The sequence below is a fragment of the Ovis aries genome, chromosome 11 (assembly GCF_016772045.2).
Source record: "Ovis aries strain OAR_USU_Benz2616 breed Rambouillet chromosome 11, ARS-UI_Ramb_v3.0, whole genome shotgun sequence".
Taxonomy (NCBI): Eukaryota; Metazoa; Chordata; class Mammalia; order Artiodactyla; family Bovidae; genus Ovis; species Ovis aries.
The window spans coordinates 55,205,419-55,226,265 of record NC_056064.1 but is presented as its reverse complement, the minus strand read 5'-3'; the positions used below and the strand labels follow the sequence as shown (position 1 = coordinate 55,226,265).

The following is a 20,847-nucleotide window of genomic DNA, read 5'->3' as shown; positions in this document are numbered from 1 at the left end:
GAGAGAGAGAACACAGCCGCAGGACGCCCGCCCTTCCACCTGCAGTTTAGCCTGGTCCTCCTCCCGCAGCACATGTGGCCTCCAGGACGTGTGTCCCCCACCCCCTTCCCCGGGGCCACAGGGTTGATCCCTCTGGGAGATGGTGCTGGGGCGATCAGGGGTCCTCAGTCTTAACCCTTGATTGAATTTCCCAACTCTCTCTCCTTCCCCCTTTCCAAACCCCAGGCTTGTTGCAGGGACGTGTCTGCAGCACCTGGGGGCCGGAGCTGTCCTTCCCCTGTGCGCACGGGCACCGCCTCCCCCGAGGTGTGAGGGCGGGGCCTGGGCGGGCAGGGGTGCCCCAGCACGCAGAGATGGCCGTGGCGGGAGGGGCCCGGTGTCTGCGGGAAGCTCTCTTCCGGGGAGTAACCGTCCTCTCCAGGCGCCTCTCCAGTGCCTCCCCCACTCGACAGTCACAGCTGGTTCTCAGTGCTTCCCTCGTGCGGTGCCAGGTTGCCTCCTGTCCCCCCAGGAGCAGACAGCTGGCATGCACGCTATGCGCAGGTCCTAACGCACGCTCGTCCCTCTCGCCCCCAGATTGAGTTTGTGACGGGCACCAAGAAGGGTACCACGACCAACGCCCCGGCCACCACCACCACCACGGCCAGCACAGCCGTCGCAGGTACGGGCGGCTCCCCCCCCTCCCGCCCCCCGCAGACACAGCCAGGGCCTCCCTGCCGTATCTGCGGGAGCAGGGCCATGGCGCTGCGGGCCTGGGGTGGGTCCCGGCTCCCCGGCTGCCCTCGGCTTCCTGGGGCTGTGGCCTGCCGTTTCTGCTCCCTGGTCTCAGACCACTGGCCTAGGTGGGTCCTGACTTCTCTCTGGCCTCGTCCCTAGACGCCCAGAAGAGAAAGAGCAAGTGGGACTCGGCCATCCCGGTGACGACAATAGCCCAGCCCACCATCCTCACCACCACGGCCACCCTGCCAGCTGTTGTCACCGTGACCACCAGTGCCAGCGGCTCCAAGACCACCGTTATCTCTGCCGTGGGCACCATCGTGAAGAAGGCCAAGCAGTGACGCAAGGGACCCCAGGGACCGGCTTAGGGTGGCTCGGACAGTCTCCCCTCCATGGAGGGGAGGAGCCACTCTGGGACCTGATGAGACCTCGGCCTCCTGGGAGGTACTCCATTGTACGTTTCAGGACTGGGACCCGTTCCCCTCCCTCCTGCCTGCGAGGAGCTCCAGGTGGCGTTTGGCCTGGAAGAGACGGGGCTGCACAGGAGCAGGGCTCTGTGGACAGCGCCCCCCACGGGGTCTGGGCCCAATTAAAAGTGCTGCGTCTTCACATCTCGGCGTCTCGGACGCCCTGGTCTCTTCTACAGTCTGTTTTCAGGCGAATGTGAAACTCAAGTGTCCTCTCATCTTTTTGGTTGGGATCCTCACCTCAGGCACAGCGGGGTGACCGCAGCCTGCAGCCGGCTCAGAGGGGGTGGCCGGAGAAGTCACCTCGGTCATTCCCAGTGAATGTCTCTTGGCGCGGGCAGGCAGGGGTCCTGAGGGGGGAAGGCCCGGGCTCCCGCTGCCCTGGTCCTGGAGCTCTGAACCCCGCCAGTTGTCAGACAGGAGCCCAGCCTGTCCTCCCCTGGGCGCGATTGAGCCCTCCTCCAACCACCTCTTGGACACACCCTGGCCTTTGAAGTATCACCAGTCTCCAGAAGGGCGGGAGCTGACCCCTGGCCCACGCAGGGAGAGGGCAGGTCGCAGTGGGGAGATGAATCACCTCCTGGCCTGGCTGGGCAGCTATTCATTGTTTACGTAAAGTCCAGCTCCTGGGAGGATCCGCCACCCCACCCTTCCTGCGCCTGTTATCTCTGCCCCACAGCAGCCCTCGGGCAGCTCCAGTGGCCGCTGGGCTCCTCTGGGGCCAGAACAGATTTCCCAGCAGCTGGCAGGCCTGGAGTCCCAGGTCTGGAGGGAAAGAGTGCTTTTCCTGCTCTTGGGCAGCTCTCTCCCCGCCAGCGGAAAGGCCGCGCGTCAGAGAAGGAAGCCAGGCTGTGAAGAGCTGACCTGCTTGCCCGGAGTGGGCAGGGGTTCAGAAAAGTGGTCCCCAGGAGGCACCGGATGCTGGTGCATAACTGGTGGAGTGTGACAACCCAGCCTTGCGGCCCCCAGAGCAGAGATGGAGCCACCCCTGCGCTCTCCCCCCAAACACATCCTCAGCTGCAGAAGAGATCAGGTCTCCCTGTCCTTTGAGGAACTTCGCAGCCCTCAAGAGAGAGAGGGCTTCCTGCTTGCAGCCTCCGCCAGGGCCGCAGGGAGCTCATGTGGCGGCAGCTGGGACCTCGGAGTCAGCACCTCTGCTCTGGAGCCCACGTTAAAACAGACTGTGTTTGAGTCGTGTGTGTCTCAGGCCCTTTGCTCCGTAAGTCTTCTCTCAAATCATGGTAATAAAGCCTTTTGAGCTGGTTGTGAGCAATCTACGAGATGATTTATGCATCGCTGCTGTTGCTCAGGCATGTCTGACTCTGCAACCCCACAGACTGTAGCCCACCAGGCTCCTCTGTCCGCACGGTTTCCCAGCCAAGAATACTGGAGTGGGTTGCCATTTTGTTCTCCAGGGGATCTTCCCAGCCCAGGAATTGAACTTGTGTCTGCTGCATTAGCAGGCACTAGTGGCTAATTTAGCACTGAGCCACCAGGGATACATTTATAGAGTACTCTACCCAGGCTTGCTGTTTGTCAGTCCAGCTCCTCCTTGTTTTAAGTCAAGGAGGGAAGCACCCTCTAGAGATGATAAAATCAACCTGGATCATGGCCTTCGACTCTTCCAGGCACTCCCAGACAGAGCCATCCGATCAGTAATGGCTATTCCCCCTCGGGGCCTGAGTCGCAAGGGCCCTGGGGAGAGAAGTCTGGGAGTTGTACGGCCCGGAGTTAGAGCTGCTGCACGTACTAGCCTGGTGAGTGGGTGAAGGCCATTAGTCCTGCTGAATTTCGCTTAGCTCTCCTGCGAATGAGGTTTAGTGCCTGCCCACCACAGTCCCACTGAGGGAGCCACAGGGGCAGGTTCTTTGCCTTCTCTGAAGGCCGGGTGTCCCAAAGTGCCCTGTCCTTGCTCACAGTCTGTCCAAGCTGAACTCTACTCCCACCCACCCACACATCCCCACCCTCTCCCCAAGGTCCCCATCTTGGGTGATGACATCGGGATTACCCCGGGCTCGCCCCGCATCCTGTGGGTCACTTCAGGAACCCCTCCCCATCTTTGTCGCTGCTGCCCCAGCCCCCAATTGCTCCCTCCTCATCTGCTGACTCGAACTCTTCCATCCAAGCTCCAGTCTGGCCAGCATCTTCCTGCCCCCCAGCTCTTACGAAGTCACATGGTCTGCTGACCACGGGAGAGCCCACTTGAGCCAGGCAGGCAAGGCCACCAGCATTCTCATCACCTCTCCAGCCTTCCCCCTCCTCCTCCCCACCCCCCACACCCCCATGCTTGGCTCCTCCCAATTTTCTCACTCCCAACCTCAGCACCGACACTTGCAAGATTTTCTTCATTGCAGGTCAGATTGTCTTAATCCTTTCCTGATTTCCCCCGGGTGTTAGTTGCTCCTTTCTTGGTGCTCCCTACTCTTTCTTGCGTCTCAGATAACACTACTGCCTGCAGAATCTGTCCCAAATAGCCAGCGGGAGGCGAGAGCCCAGGTGATGGGAGGGATGGAGGGAGGGGTCATTTTTTGGCCACACCATGCAGCATGCAGGATCTTAGTTCCCAGACAGGCTAGGGTTAAACCCATGGCCCCTGCCTTGGGAGCACTGAGTCTTAACCGCTAGATCAGGCTTCCAGGGAAGTCCTGCACTCTAATTTTATGCAAGAGGGTTTTTTTGTTGTTGTTCTTTTTTTTTTAAATCAGAATGTGAGAGGTGCATACAGAGAAACTGTTTGTTTATTTAAGACAGGAGCACAGCAGAGATACACACCTGCAGAGAAAGGGTGTGGGTGTTCTCCCTAATGCGGAGGAACGCCTTCATGCATGTTGAAAATCTCCAGGGACTTGCCTGGTGGTCCAGTGTTCAGATTCCACACTTCCACTGCAGGGGCGCAGATTCAATCCTTGGTCAGGGAACTAAGATCCCACAGGCCTTGTGACCAAAACTATAAAATCTTTATAATAATAAAAAAAAAAAGTCAAGTTCCTTTGAACCATAAAGAATAAGAAAAGTCTCCAGACTTGGAATGGTCCTCAGGAGAAAAAGAAAGAGCAAGGTGCTGAACAGTGCAGGGAATATGCTTTTGTGTAAGACAGGGAGGAAATACAAAACCGAAAGTATAGAGAGGAAAGACACAGAAAACGCATTTTAAATTTGAATTGGAAATATCAATATGAGCTCATGATTCAAAACTGAAAAGTCCCAGCTATGTCCTTCGGAAGGACCCAGAAGCAATAGCTGGCCCGTTGTAGCAATAAGCACCCGAATCTTAACCTTCCCTCCCAAAAAGGAACCAGGGCTGCTCGCAGAGAAAGGGTTAATCCAGAAATCTAAGTGAAGCTGCACCAGTGTGTCCCAGAAAGCAGGGAGGACTGCGAGGAGGGTTTCAAAGTTCAAGGAACTGGTTTGAAAAGACCTCCCACTGACCAATTATTGTGAAAAAGGAAAAACTCCCTTGCTGCCTGTACACTGCTATGCTCTCACACCAAGTGCGTGGGCTTTTCACAACCAAGCACTTCTGATGCCAACTGCCCAGAGTCAGCACCAACCCCACAGGTGAAAAGGGCTCCATCCCATAAGACTGTCTGCTGCCCAGAAGCCAATTGCAAGTCCTGGCCTCCCCAACTTCCCACTGACTGGCTGTAAATTGGGGGTTCCCATGACCCCTCCTTGGGCTCAATAATTTGCTAGAAGGACTCATAGAACTCAGGAAAACAGTTTACTTACTAGGTTACCGGTTTATTGTGAAAGGATACAACAGGATCTCAGGATGGGCCAGAAGGAAGAGAAGCACAGGACTCAGTACAGGGTGAGGGAGCGGAGCTCCCTCTGGTTTCTCCACCCTCCCTCCCAGCGCTCCACGTACCCAGCAATCTGGAGGTGTCAGAACCCGCTCTGGTTATGGTTTTATGCCAGACTGATGACTAGGCAGGGGCTTCCCAGGAGGCACAGTGGTAAAGAATCTGTCTGCCTATGCAAGAGACCCAGAAGACGGGCGTTTGATCCCTGGGTCAGGAAGATCCCCTGGAGTAGGAAATGGCAACCCACTCTAGTATTCTTTTCTGGAGAATTTCATGGACAGAGGAGCCTGGCAGGTTACAGTCCACGGGGTCGCAAAGAGTCAGACATGACTGCACACCTGAGCACGCACACACTTCATTACATGATTCATTAAATCATTGGACATTGTTTTGGAGATGAAAGTCAATCTCTAACCCGTCCCCCTTCTCTGGAGGCTGGGGGTTGGGTGAGGGTGGGGGAGTATTGAGGCTGAAAGTTCCAACTCTAATCACGTAGTTGGTTCCCCCGGCAACCGGTGCCCCCAACCTCAGTGGCTTTCCAAAAGTCACCTCATTAACATAAACTCTATTGTTATTGAAAAGAGCTTCTTATGAATAACAAAGACTCCTTTCACTTATATCGCTCTGGAGCTTTTCCAAGAACCATAGACAAAAACCAAACATATCTTGCTTATTATATCAGAACATCACCAGTGTAAACTATTGGATAAGTGAAAATGCGTCCGTGCATGGCATTTGATTTGAAAAAAAAAAAAAATGTATTTGCCACCATTCGAGTTGAATATATCAACTCTTTACTCTGAAAGTTAGAATTAAAAGAATTAACCTTTGTGCACTGCTGACGGGATTATAAAATGATGCAATTGCTATGGAAAACAGTATGGTGGGCCTCAAAAATTAAAAATAGGACTACCACGTGGTCCATCACTTCTGGGTTTATATCCAATAAAACTGAAAGCAGAGTCTGGAAGATAATGACTGCACACCCGTGTTCATAGCAGCTTAATTTACAATAACCAAGAGGCGGAAGCTACCCAATGCCCATCAACAGATGAATGGATAAAAACAATGTGGTCTATACATACAATGAAATATTATTCAGCCTTAAGGGAAGAAAACCCGGCCATATGCTACAACAGAGAGGAAGCTTGTGGGCGTTATACTAAGTGGAATAAACCAAACACAAAAAGACAGACTGTGTGATTCCAATCACATGAGGTACCAGAGTAGTAGTAGTAGTAGTCCCCTGGACTGCAAGGAGATCCAACCAGTCCATCCTAAAGGAAATCAGTCCTGAATATTTATTGGAAGGACTGATGCTGAAGCTGAAACTCCAATACTTTGGCCACCTGATGTGAAGAGCTGACTCCCCGGAAAAGACCCTGATGCTGGGAAAGATTGAAGGCAGGAGAAGAAGGGGACAACAGAGGATGAGATGGTTGGAGGGCATCACCGACGCGATGGACATGAGTTTGAGCAAGCTCCAGGAGTTGGTGATGGTCAGGGAAGCCTCCATGGGGTCGCAAAGAGTCAGACACAACTGAGCAATTGAACTGAACTGAACTGAGAATGGTCAAAATCACTGATTCAGAAAATAGAATGATGGTTAATCAGGGGTGGAGGTGGAGAGTGAGGAGCCATTTAATGGGTATAGAGTTTCAGTTGGCAAGATGAAAAAGTTCTGGAAATCTGTTTCCCAGCAATGTGCACATAATTAACACTGTTGATCTATACACTTAAACTGATTAAGGGAATTCCCTGGCAGTCCAGTGGTTAGGTGCTTTCGCTGCCCCGGTCTGGGTTCACCCCCTGGTTAGAGAACTAAGATTCTTCAAGCCACGAAGTACAGCCTAAATAAATGATTATGATGTAATTTTTATGTTTTTACTACAATTTTAAAAAATCATTGTGGTTGTTTTGTAATGTAATAGTAATTGTTCAAAGTTCTATAACTCGAAAAGATTTTACCCTGTATTTTGGAGGTATATAATTCATTCCCAATTGATGAAGGAAATCTTTTTTTTTTAATTTGAAGGATACCTTTTATTAAATATAGAAACAGAAAGTCACTACTCTTCAACCCCCGAAGAATAATTGATTCAAGCAAGGATCAACAATGGATGCTAGAACTGTTCAGTGAAAGTTTGTCGGGAAAAGGGCAGGATGACAAAACACCATCACTGCCTCTTACTTAATTTTTAATCAAAAAGTGAAAATGCATTTTTACAATTAAGAGAGATAGTGAGGCAGCTAACATCCTGCGCCAGCCAATAGAACACAGCACCTCCGAAGAGGTGCTTACTCTTCCAATAAGTGACATACATCGTCAAGCAAAAAATAGTGTCGGGCTTCCCTGGTGGCTCAATGGTTAAGAATCCACCTGCCGATGCAGAGGACAGGTTTGATCGCTGGTCCGGGAAGGTCCCACGTGCCAAGGAGCAACTAAGCCCGTTTGCCACAAGCACTGAGCCTGTGCTTTAGAGCTGGGGAGCCACGACTACCTAAGCCCGCTCACCCTCCACAGGAGAAACCACCGCAATGGGGAGCACTTGCACAACCACTGGAGAGTAACCCCTGCTCCCTGCAATGAGAGAAAAGCCCGAACAGCAACAAACACCCAGCACAGCCAAAAATATACAAATAAAATGATTTTTTTAAGTCAATGTTTGGGGGTGAGAGAGGGGAGAGACTGTTTTAGGAGGAAGAAAGATTAAACAGTCAACTGTGGTGGGGATTAATACAAGGTCTCTAGACAGGTCACCAAACTGTTCTGGTCACACATCCACTGTCCGTTTATTATTTAAGTTGTTTCTTTATAGAAACGGGTACCGTAACTGATGTACACGGTCAAGCAAAAAGTAGTGCCTCCTGTGGTGCATCCCTGGAGAATACGCCGTCCACCTCGGATGCCTGTGGTTTAAACTGTGAGTTCCGTGAAGCAAGCAGGTGGTGTGGCTCATTCCTCTGCGATCCCCAGCACCTGGCATAAGAGCTCGTTAAATGCTTGTCAATGAATAAATGATTGAACTAATGAGGGAGCAAGTCTGGCCTCCCTGAGGCCGTGGAATGAGCGTGGGTAGGCGGCAGCTGCCATCTGAGGTTCCTGGACCTCTCTTTCAGGGACCTCAGCTCTTAGGCAAAGTCTGCAGAAGGAAACCCCACTACATACCAGACTCACTCTGGCCCTAAGGCTGCAGAATCAGACAATAGAGGGTTTTGTTTTATTTTTATTTTTTATATAGAAGTAATATGTAGTACAAAGCTCCTTAACCCTTTGGGGACCAGTACCTATTTGGGAATTCAGTGTAATCAAAGGATCCTTTCCCGGAAAACCCACATTCCCGTGTCAGATACACCTTGAGTTTCTCACGTGATCTCAGATGATTCATGGACCACCCCCCAACCCAGGTCCCTACTCAGGTTCTGGGTAATGAAATTCCAGACTTGAAGAAACCCGAGGGACCTCATGGTTTGTCTTCTGAGGGCCTCTCAGGGTGCACATCTCACCTCTCAACTGCTGCCAAACTCCTGCTCTCCTAGTCTTTTTTTTTTTTTTTTGGATTGTGCTATATAGCATGTAGGATCTTAGTTTCCCAACCAGAGATTGAACCTGCACCCCTTGCATTTGAAGCACTGGACCCTTGCATCTTAACCACTGGATCACCAGGGAAGTCCCCCTAGTCACTTTTTTTTAATGATTTTATTTATTTATTTTTGGCCGTGCGGGGTCTTCGTTGTGCGGGCTTTTCTCTAAATGCTGCGAGTGAGGACTACTCTTTAGTTGCAGTGTGAGGGCTTCTCATTTCAGCGTCCTCTGTCGCGGACCACGGATTCTAGGGTGTTCAGGCATCGGTAGTTGCGGCTGGTGGGCTCTAGAGCGCAGGCTCAATTAGTTGTGGCACACCAGCTTCGTTGTCCCACAGCATGTGGGATCTTCCAGGACCAGGGATGGAACTCATGTCTCCTAAATTGGCAGGCAGATTCTTTCCCACTGAGCCACCAGGGAAGCCCTCCATTAGTCATTTTTTAAAGGGTCTGGAATGAAGAGGGGAAGGGGTTGCTGGGCTCAGTGGGGTCTGTGGCATTACTGCCTCTGGGCCGGGCTCTCCTTCTCTTGGAGGGCTCAACAGCAGCCCCCACTGTGGGGTACACCCCCTGATTGATGGTGCCAGCAGGCTGCTCCCTGAGCCTGTATTTCCCGGGGTGGGCTGGGTGACGGCTGGAGTAGCTCAGATCCGTCGGGCATGACCTGGGTGCCCCAACCAAACTGGGGCTTCTGCCACAGAGCTCCCGACTCCAGGAGCCAGCCTCTGAGCCCCTGGCCCAAGCAGAGCAGATCTCAGATGCCTGGGCAAGGTGCCAAAGGGGTGATCTGAGGCTAGCGCAGTTGCAGTGAGTGCTTGCTGTCCTTGGCTGCTCCTCAGTCAATCCCAGCTGTTCCTAGGGTCACTCTGAGAGTTGGCAGTGTTTGCACCTGTTTACAGATGAGAATGCTGAGGCTCAGGGAGGCTGTGTCAACTACACGTTTACTGAGCAGCTGCTATGTGCCCGGCACTGAGCTAGGTGCTGGGGATCAAAAGATGTGCTACACCGTGCCCATCCTTGGGGTTCACCCTGCAATAGGGAAGAGACCCCTAAACAGATTATTTCAAACCAGTGTGGCAAATGAAAAAAAAAACAAAACATGTCCCAGGGGTACACAACCCAGTCCAGGGTTCAGGGAGGTCAGGGAAGCTCCTTGGAGCAGGTGACATCAGCATAAGGCCCTCAAGGATGAGGAGGATAAACCAGGCTGGGTGAGAGTGGGAAGACCCCAAGTAAAGGGACCAGCCTGGTGTAAAAGAGCCTCAGTCCCTGTATGCAAGAGGATGCTGGCTTGAAGCTGCTTGGTTGGGGGTCTCTCTCATTTTGTGCAAGGTGGAGCCAGAGAAAAAGACCAAGTTGAGGTCATGGAGCAACACCAGAGAGGTGAACCCACTTAATCAGCAGCACTTGAGAGAGGACGAGCTGGGTGGGGTGGGGTCAGATTTGTGCAGCAGCTCGTCAAGAACAGCTGTAACCTCAGGTGGGTGCTGCCTCTTGAGGGGCATTACTCTCGCTTTAAGAAGGTTTAATTAGCTTGCTTGCAGACACTCAGAGAACCAGTCCTTGCCCAGAGCTCCCTCTGGGCACACGGGGTGAATGCGCTGGCGAGTTGGGGAGGCTAAGATGCTGGGAAGGCAGACCCCGCCTGGGGCAGCCCAAGGCTCGTCCTCGGCGCTGGCACACAGAGAGGGGATGCGCGGTGTATGATTGTCGGGTTGTGTGTCTGGGGCTCCCGACGGCTCCCCAGGGCAGGGGCGATGGCTCCCGGCCCAGGGTCTGGAGGAGAGGGACGGCGGTCCCAGAAGGGGGCTAGGAGGGGCCGCCTCTAGCTGGGGGCAACCCGGCCCCCGAGCCTGAAGCCCGGAGGGGCGAGGAGGCTCGGCCCCCGGGGCTGGACCGGAGAGAGGCGGGTGGCTCCTCCCCGGCCCCGCCGCCCTGGGTCGGGGCGCGGGGCCGGGCGCCGCGGGAGCCGCAGCCCTTTCCGGGGGGCGGGCCCAGAGGCGGCAGCGCCCGGCTCCTGCCCCGACAGGTGCGCGCCGCGCGCAGGAATGCGGCCGGCCTGACTCACCAGCGCCTCCTTCCTACCTGCCGCCCGCCCCATAAAGCGGTCCCCTCCCCGCCGCCGCCCGCCCTCCCTGCAGCCCGCCCTCCGCACCGTCCCGGCTCGCCCGCGCGCCGCATCTGGAGCCGCCGAGCGGAGCCCAGCGCGGGGAGGGTGCGAGTCCGCCCCAAGGTAGGTCCAGCCATCCCCCCGCACTCCGCCCGCCCCTCCAGGGCCCCGAGCCGCCGAGGTTGGGCGCGCTCTAGGAGGTTTCCGAGGGGAGAAGCGGAAAGGGAGTGCGCACCCCAGCCCCGGGCAGCCCGACGGGGAGCTGATTGGTGGGCCGGCGGCTTTTGTTTCCCCAGCTCTTCCTTTCCTAAAGGCCGGCCGCCCAGGGCAGGTGCCCTGCCTGCCCGGGTGTGTCCAGGGGACCCCCGGCGGAAAGGGAACAGGCAGAGCTGGAGAAGGCGCTTGGTTGTCAGACCTCTGGGTGGAGGAGGGCAGCAGGGAGAGGTCTGGGCGTCGGGTGGGCGCTTGGGAGAAGTGGTGGGCAGGGGCCCGGTGGGTGGCCTACTGGGCTGGGCACTTCTGGGGTTCAAAAAGAAGCAGCCACCTAGAGGCAGAGACCCTCCGATTTGGCTGGGTGGTGCCACCGTGCAGCTGGGGTCTGGGGACTCCTTGACTCTCCTCTCCTCCTGGCTGGGCACACGTCTGCCTTGCTCCCAAAGTCAGCTCAGGACACCCTTCCTCCAGGAAGCCCTCCTGACCTCATGGCCCACCACTGTGACCTCCTCCAGGGCCAGCCCCCCGTCCCCACCCTCTCAGCCCTGGGTGGCCCTCTCCGGTTGTAGGTGGGGACCTCTAGATGGCTCCTCCTGGGCTCCTTCTTCTCCCCAGTGGCCTGGCCACACCCTGAGCCCAAGGCTGGACGGGGTTGTGGCTGCCTCAGACCACAGCTGGATGTGAAGTCTGCAGGTCTCTGTCCCAGGGGGCTGAGCGGGTAAAGGAAAGCAGGAGGGACAGTGGGGAAGGGGTGTCCATCTGTCTCCTTGGCCTTGAATCTGCGGGTGATAGAGCAGCAGAGGGGCCAGAGGATAGGGAAGCAGGAGGGAAGAGAGCTGTGGAGGGCGGGTGCAGACGTGCCAAGCGGGGGTCCCATGGGGTAGGTATCAGGAGAACGCTGAGCCCACATTATGTGGGCCATAGCGTGTGTCCAAGAGTATGTATGTCCCTGAGCCTGCCAGACTGGGTGTGCCGCTATGTGATAACAGTGGGTGGCAAGCACTCACTTCCGGGACCCGGCTGCTACATAAAAAGGCCCTGCGCCTGGTGGGACCCAGAGTAGCCTGGAGGGTTTGTGTTCCAAGGGCTCTTCCCATGCCGCCACAGTCACATCTCCCAGGAAGCCCACAGTCCTCTTATGTGACATCTTTTCACCCACCAATGACTACTTTGAAAACTTTTTAGGGAGGCCCCTTGGTGGTCCAGGGCTTCCCAGGTGGCAAAGTGGTAAGGAGTCCGCCTGCCAATGCAGGAGACACGGGTTCGATCCCTGGGTCAGGAAGACCCCCTGGAAGAGAAGATAGCAACCCACTCCAGTATTCTTGCCTGGAAAACTCCCATAGACAGCGGGGCCTGGCGGACTCCAGTCTGTGGGGTAGCAAAGAGTCGGACACGCCTGAGCATGCATGCAGTGGTGGTCCAGTGGATAGGAATCGGTGCTCTCACTGTCTGGGCTTGGGGTCAATCCCTGGTCAGGGAACCAAGGTCCCACAAGTCACTCGGTGTGGCCAAAAACAAAAAAGCTTTTTAGGCAGTTCCCTGGTGGCCCGGTGGTTAAGACTCCATGCTCCCAACACAGGGGGCACAGGTTCATTTCCTGGTTGGGGAACTAAAATTTTTCATGCTGCAAGATTCAGCCTTAGAAAAAAAAAAAAAGTTTAAAAACACAAGTTGAGAAAAACACAACACTCCTGTGTGCATCGCTGCTATTTTAGAGTCTCTGAATATAATGTGAAGGTTAAATGGGGCGGGGGTGCTGCTGCTGCACTGCCCCATCTCGTCTGGACAAAGGGGAGCAGGCAGTCATTCCCCCACTGGTTCCTGTGCAGATTAAATGGCGATTATGTACGTGACATGCTGGGCACTTGCCCATTGTGTGCCCAGCCTGGGGGCACAGGAGAGTGAGTAAGAGCCGGGTTGGGCAGTGCCTGTACCTGCATGTATAATGGTGCCCCAGGGAAGCCCGGGGAAGCAGCCAGTATTGTGTAGCCTGTGGGTGTGGTGCCTGTGCCCCAAGGCTGCAGGAAAACCATTTCCCCCCAAGAAGCACCCCTCCTCGGCTGGCTTGGGGCACCCTTACCCCAGGCCCATCTTAGAGGCGGGCTCCTCCCCAGCTGACTGCCTGTGGATGAGGTGGAGCTCCTGGTCGCCACCTCGGAGAGACGGAAGCATGCCCTCCTGCAGCCCCTCGGGTCTCCCCAGAGCCTGGGGTGTGCCTGCCCCACAAGCCAAGGCCTGAGCGAGGACTCAAGGCTGAGGGCCAGTAGGCATGGCCTAGTCGCGGGCTGCTGGGTGACTGGCTCTGGAGAAGGAGGCCGGGCGGTCACTCTTGCCCTCAGCTCTGCCAGGCCAGGCGCCTCTGGCCAGCTCTTCTCTTCAGCAGGCTGTCCATCTTGAAACGTTCTCAGGAATGTCACTGCCTGCCCCCGAAGGTCACCAATGACTCGAGATGGTTTAAAAGTTGAACCAAAGGGGCCTTCCCTGGGTCAGTGATAAAAGAATCTGCCTGCCAGTGCAGGAGACACGGGTTCAATCCCTGATCCAGGAAGATCCCACACGCCGAGGAGGAGCTAAGCCCGTGTGCCACACCACTGAGACTGTGCCCTAGAGCCCAGGAGCTGCAAGTAGAGAACCCACCGCAGGGAGAACCCTGCTCACCGCAATTGAGGAGAAGGCCTAGCACAGCCAAAAGCAATGAATAAATAAATCGTTTTAAAAAAAACAGTGACTCAAAGGCAGATGGGGTGTCCTGGGGTGGCTGGCAGTGTGTGTGTGTATGAGTGGGCTGCAGGGGCTTTTAATCCCCCTCCAGGCTAACTTTCTAAAGGGTGATCTGCTCAGAATCCCCCAGCTCAACTCGGGCAGGCACAGGTGCGGGGACCCCCTCCTCTGATGGGCCAGGCAGCCATTACAGAACTTAGCTGAGTAGCAAATCATGTCCTCCCTTACCTAGGCCCCCAGTACTGCGGAGGGTCCCCCTCCTTCTAGTCTGTATCCCATCACCGGAGGGCAAGTAAGCGGGCCAGGGCCCTCTAGGGTGGCCCTGTCCCTTCCAAGCCTGACCCAACCCAGTGGGGTCTGAAAGGCGAGGGTGGAAAAAAATCCCTGGTCTTCCCTCCAGGGAGCCCAGTACAAGAGATCTAGCGGTGGGACAAGCTCAGAGCCCACAGTCCTCAGTGGTGAGAGGGTGGGGGCCTCCCTGGCAGGGCGTAGGCCTACAGGGCATCTGGACACTCTGGGGATGCCAAGGAAGGGGGCAGAGGAAAAGAGGGATCAGGGGTCCTGGGCCCTGCCACTTGTAGGCCAGGTGGCCTCGGAACATCACTAAAATTCTCAGAGCCTCAGTTTGTACAGCTGTGCAATGGGAACGGTGGAGCTCTGATGAGGACCCAGTGAGCTGACACGTGGACCAGGGTTGTCAGGCATCATGTGTCAATTGTGGGTGTTTTACAGGAAGAGGAGGATGGCAGGGCCACATCCCAGCCCGTGGACCAGGCTGCTGCTGGCAGCCCTGCTGAGCGTCAGCTTCCCCGGGGACATGGGTGAGTCGGACACGCCCCTGCAGCACCCTCCTTGGTGGGGCCTCAGCTTTCAAGGCCCTGCCCTTAAGGTATCAGGGGTGTGGGGGGAGGCTGTTACTCAGTGTCTGGCCCAGACCCTCACTCAGCCATTCAGCAAACAGCCACCACCCACTTCAAGGGTTGTGGAGCTATGATCCTGAGCTGCATGGCCCAAACACTTAGGGAAGCGCAAGGAGACTTGGTCTGAAGGAGGGAAAAGACATCCACTCAGAGAAGGCAGGCGCTTGCAGGGTGTGCTAAGGCCTGGACAGCGGAGTTGAAAGATTTTATGGGAATTTGAAGGAGAGGGAGGTGATCGACACAGGCTCTCTGAGTGTCTGCAGTCCGCAAAGGGCTCCTACTGATGGAATAGTGCCTGTCAGTGGACGCCATGGCTGGCAGCTCAAAGCAGTCCGTGGTGGGAACATTTATACTTTGGAAATCGGTAAATGCTGCAAGTCAGGGCTTCCCTGCCCTCACCGGGGACACTGCTAAACATTGACAGCACTCCTTTTCCTGAAAGTCCAGGAGCCCTGCCCACTAGCAAGGGCGGGTCCTCACTGTGATTTTAACTGAACAAAACCAGACGGTATCCTAACCTTTGGGGAAACTGAAGTTTCACCTCATTTATTTATTAAAAACTTACCATGTGCAGGGCATAGGCTCAGCACTAGAGACGCTGATAAAAGAAACACAGTCCCGGAGGAGCAGGCAAGGGGGCTGGTTAGGATGTCCCCGCCAGCAAATGGGCCAGCGCCTCCATCTCAGCCCCTACCCTCCTTCCCTCCAGACTTGGGTGGAAAATCCCAGTTTGAGACCTGGCTCTTCAGGTTGCTAACCACATAGCCACTGGCCTCTGTTTCCCCCTCTGTATCTTGGAAGAGAGTCCCTACCTCTTTCAAATGAGGATGCTTAAGGGGAGGGCTTGGTCCTGGGGGAGACCTATCTCAGTGGGCCCACCCCGCTCTGTTCCGCAGCGAACCGCTGCAAGAAGGCCCAGGTGAAGAGCTGCACCGAGTGCATCCGCGTGGACAAGGACTGCGCCTACTGCACGGACGAGGTGTGTTGCTGCCCAGCCGGACCGCCTCCCCAGCCTGTGCACCCACCCCTGGGCTCTGGCCGAGTCCACATTTGCCCCACCCTCGGCCCAGCCTTGGGCCAGCCGGGCGTGGGACAATGGGCAAGGGTTCAGGAAAATCGAGGGGTGTAAATCCGGGGTTAGGAGAGCAGCGGGGACAGGCACGGCCCCCCTGACCCCGTCTCCTTCTGGCCAGGTGTTCAAGGAACGTCGCTGCAACACCCAGGCTGAGCTGCTGGCTGCCGGCTGCCGGCTGCAGAGTGTGGTGGTCATGGAGAGCAGCTACGAGATCATGGAGGTGCCCGGGGTTGGGGGTAGGGGGAGGCAAGCTCAAGGCCAGCTGCTTATGGGGTGTTATGGGGTCCCCTGGCTGAGCGGTCTCTCCATTAGATCTGGAGAGGCCCTCCAGCCAGCTGTCCTCCTCCCTTGGGCACAGGAAAGGCAGATCGACACCACGCTGCGCCGCAGCCAAGTGTCCCCCCAGGCACTGCGGGTGCGGCTGCGGCCGGGCGAGGAGCGGCACTTCGAGCTGCAGGTGTTTGAGCCCCTGGAGAGCCCCATGGACCTGTATATCCTCATGGACTTCTCCAACTCCATGTCTGATGATCTGGACAACCTCAAGAAGATGGGGCAGGATCTGGGTATGGAGAGGAAGACTGCGGGGCATGGAGAGGGTGCTCCCCCACCCCCAGCTGCTCAGGAGGCCAGGGCTCAGGCTAGCTATACCCACTCCTCAAGAAAGGACAGGACTTCTGAGCACCCCAAGAACTCCTCCCCATTCTCAGAGGAGAGTCCTGGCCAGACCCCCAGTAACCACTCAGCAGTACAGAGGAGGGCCCCACTGGGTGGGCCCCAGACCCCCTCTGGTCCGTTTTGGGTTTTTTGGCTGGACCGTGTCACGTGGCTTGTGGGATCTTAATACCCTGACCAGGGGTCAAACCCGTGCCTCTGTAGTGGCAACCCAGAGTTCTAGCCATTGGACTGCCAGGAAATGCCCTCCTCTGGTCCTGACAAGGAGGGTCCCGGCTGCTACGAGGCTGAGGTTAAGTCTGAGCTCAACAGATGTCTGGTCCAGCTCCCCACCCGCCCCCTCCAACTTGCTGCATGTGTGACTCTGGGTCCCCTGAGTCCCATTCCCTTCATCTGTAAATAATGACAGGGCTGCTGTGTGCACCAACTGATGCCAAACATGCAAAGCGTTGACGTTAAGTTATTAAGTTATTCTTCCTCTTCCTCCTTCCCAAACCAGCCCCCAACACTTATGTGGATGTGGGGTTCTTGGGGCTCAGCTGCCCTTTCTTTTTGTTTTTAAAAAGTTTATTTATTTTTAATTGAAGGATATTGCTTTACAACATTGCATTGGTTTCCGCCATACACCAACATGAATCAGCCGTAGGTGTACATATGACCCCCTCCCTCTTGAAGCCCCCTCCACCTCCCACCCATCCCACCCTTCGAGGCTGTCCCAGAGCTGCCGGAGTTGAGGCCCCTGAGCCACACAGCGAATCCCCCGGCTACTATTTTACACATGGCAGCGTGTCTGCTTCTGTGCTACTCTCCGTCAATCCCACCCACAGCTGCCCCCGTCTTTCCTACTGATGCCCAGCTCAGGTCCTAAGGCAGCTCACCAGCGACTACACTATAGGATTTGGCAAGTTCGTGGACAAAGTCAGCGTCCCTCAGACGGACATGAGGCCTGAGAAGTGAGTGATCTACCAAGTAGACGGGGGTCCTGGCCAGGTGGCCCACCTCCTCTCCACCCAGGCACTTTGAAAATCTTGGGGTTACACTGAGCCAAGGGGTGGTCCGCAAGGAGGGTGGGCGCGGGGCATGGGGGTCTTCTTCCCTGACTTTCTCTCTCCGTGATGCTCCCCTTCCCACCTTCCCAGGCTGAAGGAACCCTGGCCCAACAGTGATCCCCCCTTCTCCTTCAAGAATGTCATCAGCCTGACGGAAGACGTGGAGGAGTTCCGGAACAAGCTGAAGGGGGAGCGCATCTCAGGCAACCTGGATGCCCCCGAAGGAGGTTTTGATGCCATCCTGCAGACAGCCGTGTGCACCGTGAGTGCGGGGAGGCTCCTTCCGTTCTAGACCAGGGCTGTGTCAAGAGCTGCCCCCTGGCCTGCTCTGGTGCCAAGCTGGGGCCCCCATGCTCTCAGACAAGCTCAGACCCTCTGGGGGACCCTCAATTCCAATCCAAGTTTAGAGGTGTTGGGGCCTGAGCAGTCTTACCCTGCTTTTGTATTGGTCACCAAGGTGGACCTGAGCCTCGGCGTTCTGGAATCTTCAGTGCCCCGAGCCCCAAGCTCCCTGCTAATACCCATCTCCAGCTGTGCTAGAAGAGGGCACTTTTTACGTGCACATCAATTTTTTCATTTAAAAAATAATGCACTGATGTTATAGACAATTTGGAAAACAAAGAACAGAAATTGCCCATAATTCTACCACCATCACAGAGACAGCTGCCTGATACCCCGGCAGCGTGTACTGTTCCCTTGTGTAGTCGAAATCAGTGCACGTTATATTCTGCCCTTCTTTCCCCCCAACCTATTGCTTTTATAAACATGGTTTGCAAAACCACCCTATATATTTCTCAAACAAATGGCCATGCGCTGCTGTCCCTGTTTTAAGTCTCTTGTTGAACGTTGGCGTGGTGTCCGTTTTTCTATGCAGTTGAGAGATGCTTGCAGAGTGATTGAGACCTTGAGGGGACAGCTGGCTGAAACTGGCTCCCATCTTGCGTGGTGCCCGCTGTGGGCACCATCCCTGCGTCCATTTCCTGCTCCCCATGGCTGGTTTCTGTGCCCCCTCCCCACCCCGGTCATCCTCCCGGCGCTGTTTGTCATGAGCGTTGCTCACAGAGGCTGTGAATCCCGAGTCCTTGCTGAGCACCGCGTTGGGACCCGCCTTCGCTGTGATGGTGCGTGGCGCTGTGACGTTGCCGTCAGCAGGCTGCCTGCTCCACGGGCACCCCCTCCTTGCTCTCCCCAGAGGGACATCGGCTGGCGCCCTGACAGCACCCACTTGCTAGTGTTCTCCACCGAGTCGGCCTTCCACTACGAGGCCGACGGGGCCAACGTGCTGGCCGGCATCATGAGGCGTAACGACGAGGAGTGCCACCTGGACCCCACGGGCACCTACACTCAGTACAAGATGCAGGACTACCCGTCGGTGCCCACCCTGGTGCGCCTGCTCGGCCAGCACAACATCATCCCCATCTTCGCCGTCACCAACTACTCCTATAGCTACTACGAGGTGCGGGGCTGGGCCTCCCTGGGCTCGGGGGAGGGACCCACGGAACTTCTCAGACACACCCCCCACCCTCCTTTCCTTCCTTCCGGAAACTTCAGATGGGCCCTGGTGGGAAGAGGCGGTCATGTGCCCATCCTCTGACCCCACTCCCCAGCAGGCAGGAGCTGAGAGCGTCCCCCACCCGCAAAGCGGGTGAGCCCCAGAGCTCCCGTCTGGATCCGGAGCGATGGCCCCCGTCAGAGGCTGAGCCCCGGGCCCGGCTTTCTCTCCCGCAGAGGCTGTCGTCCTATTTCCCCGTCTCCTCACTGGGGGTGCTGCAGGAGGACTCGTCCAACATTGTCGATCTGCTGCAGGAAGCCTTCAACGTGAGGGCCAGTGCGGGCTGCGGGCCCGAGGGTGGCGGGGGTGGGCGGGAGAGATGGCCGGAAGACAGAGGATGGGGAAACTGGATGGGAGGGCGGAAGGGCCTCCTGCGGTCCCTGAGGAGCCCCCCGGGCTGGCCCCAGGCTCCTGCAGGCTCTGCTCCCATGAGCCCCCGGCACCCAGGCCTCCGTGCAGGTAAGGCTGCAGCTCAGGCAGCCAGGCCGCAGCGGGCGGGTCTGGGCCCCACCTCCCAGGTCATCGATAACCTGCCCCCTTTCAGCGCATCCGCTCCAACCTGGACATTCGGGCCCTGGACAGTCCTCGAGGCCTGCGGACAGAGGTCACCTCTAGGATGTTCCAGAAGACGGACACGGGGTCCTTTTTCATCCGGCGAGGGGAAGTGGTATGCCTCCATGGGGGCCCCGAGAGAGGGGAGGATGGGGACAGCACCCTGTGGGGTGGGGTCTACCCAAACAGAGATCCAGAGCGTGGCCTCCCGAGTCAGACAGATCTGGGTTTGAAGCCCCCTGGAGCAGCCTCTTGGCTGAGCTCTGCCCTGCCCTTGGTTGGTGCTCAGCTGTAAAGCGGAGATCAGTCAACATGGAGCCCAGGTTGCTCAGCTGAACGAGCGGGCCAAAGGCAGCTCTGCTTACTGTCGGGCTCTTGTTATCCTGACTCTGCCTGGAGGAAGCGAGTTGGCAGCCCTGAGGAAGGACGGGCAAGGAGCTGGGTGGCAGGGGCCAGACACATTTCTGAAGCTTTAGGGCTGAGAGCTTTCAGGTAGAACTGCCATCCCAGCTGGTCCAGCTGGGCCTGCCTCGGCTAAAAGCGGGGTCCTTGCAGGGCACATACCAAGTGCAGCTGCGGGCCATCGAGGACTTGGATGGGGCTCATGTGTGCCAGCTGCCGGAGGCAGACCAGAAGGGCACCATCCATCTGAAGCCATCCTTCTCCAACGGCCTCCAGATGGATGTGGGCGTCATCTGTGACGTGTGCTCCTGTGAGCTGGTATGACACAGCCCTGCCCAGGGGGCGCGGGCAGGGAAAGGCTAAGCTGACCACCCGGGGACCCGAGTAACAAAGCAGAGCTCCCTTTTCGGGGTGCTGGCAAGCATCTCCTGCCCTTCCCCCACCCACCTCACCACGATTTCATTCCAGCAAAAAGAGGAGCGGTCATCTCGCTGCAGCTTCCACGGGGACTTCATGTGCGGACACTGTGTGTGCCATGAGGGCTGGTAAGTGTGGAGGGGGTGAAGCCGGCACCCAGGATGCCAGCAGCTCCCAGTGAAGGGGCCTGCAAGCGCTTGACACTGGGCATACCATGGAGGCAGGCTGAGGAGAGGGTGGCAGCCGGGCATAGAAAAGGCTGAGAAAGGGGCACATCCAGTTGGTGGATTAAATTCAAAGCACTTTGAAAAACATGGGTTTGGGAATTCCCTGATGGTCCAGTGGTTAGGACTTGGTGTTCTCATGGCTGGAGCTGTGGGTTCATTCCCTGATCAGGAAACTTAAGATCCTGCAAGCTATCCAGTGCAACAACCCCACCCCCCCCCCCCCCCCCCCGCAAAAAAAAAAAAAAAAACCCTGGATAATTCTTGAAAAAATACCTTGGTATATTGGATTATCTCTGGAAAGTCATTTAAGAATCAGGACGGTGGCCATCAGGGTCTTGTGGGTCAGGCAGAGGGGGAAGCTGACT

At 56.3% G+C, this 20,847-nt stretch overlaps 2 protein-coding genes across 9 annotated transcripts in view; both read left to right on the top strand.

The window, feature by feature from the left end:
- Positions 1 to 2,457, top strand: part of SAP30BP (SAP30 binding protein) — a 32,793-nt gene extending 30,336 nt beyond the window's left edge. For 3 of the 5 annotated variants that reach the window (XM_027974085.3, XM_027974084.3, XM_027974083.3), the window contains 2 exons: positions 577 to 661; positions 877 to 2,457. In XM_027974085.3, coding sequence (XP_027829886.1) covers positions 577 to 661; positions 877 to 1,058 — 267 coding nt within the window. In that variant the 3' untranslated portion in view covers positions 1,059 to 2,457. Of the gene's footprint in view, positions 1 to 225; positions 307 to 576; positions 662 to 876 lie in introns of all 5 variants that reach the window. The other 2 variants (XM_060395861.1, XM_027974081.3) reach the window with 1 other exon arrangement.
- Positions 2,458 to 10,545: 8,088 nt separating this feature from the next.
- ITGB4 (integrin subunit beta 4) overlaps positions 10,546 to 20,847 on the top strand; it is a 32,495-nt gene continuing 22,193 nt past the window's right edge. For all 4 annotated transcript variants that reach the window (XM_027974087.3, XM_027974086.3, XM_042256360.2 and 1 more), the window contains exons 1-12: positions 10,546 to 10,805; positions 14,349 to 14,437; positions 15,433 to 15,515; positions 15,730 to 15,831; positions 15,970 to 16,174; positions 17,140 to 17,236; positions 17,423 to 17,594; positions 18,525 to 18,788; positions 19,061 to 19,150; positions 19,429 to 19,551; positions 19,992 to 20,156; positions 20,307 to 20,383. In XM_027974087.3, coding sequence (XP_027829888.1) covers positions 14,359 to 14,437; positions 15,433 to 15,515; positions 15,730 to 15,831; positions 15,970 to 16,174; positions 17,140 to 17,236; positions 17,423 to 17,594; positions 18,525 to 18,788; positions 19,061 to 19,150; positions 19,429 to 19,551; positions 19,992 to 20,156; positions 20,307 to 20,383 — 1,457 coding nt within the window. In that variant the 5' untranslated portion in view covers positions 10,546 to 10,805; positions 14,349 to 14,358. The remainder of the gene's footprint in view (positions 10,806 to 14,348; positions 14,438 to 15,432; positions 15,516 to 15,729; positions 15,832 to 15,969; positions 16,175 to 17,139; positions 17,237 to 17,422; positions 17,595 to 18,524; positions 18,789 to 19,060; positions 19,151 to 19,428; positions 19,552 to 19,991; positions 20,157 to 20,306; positions 20,384 to 20,847) is intronic.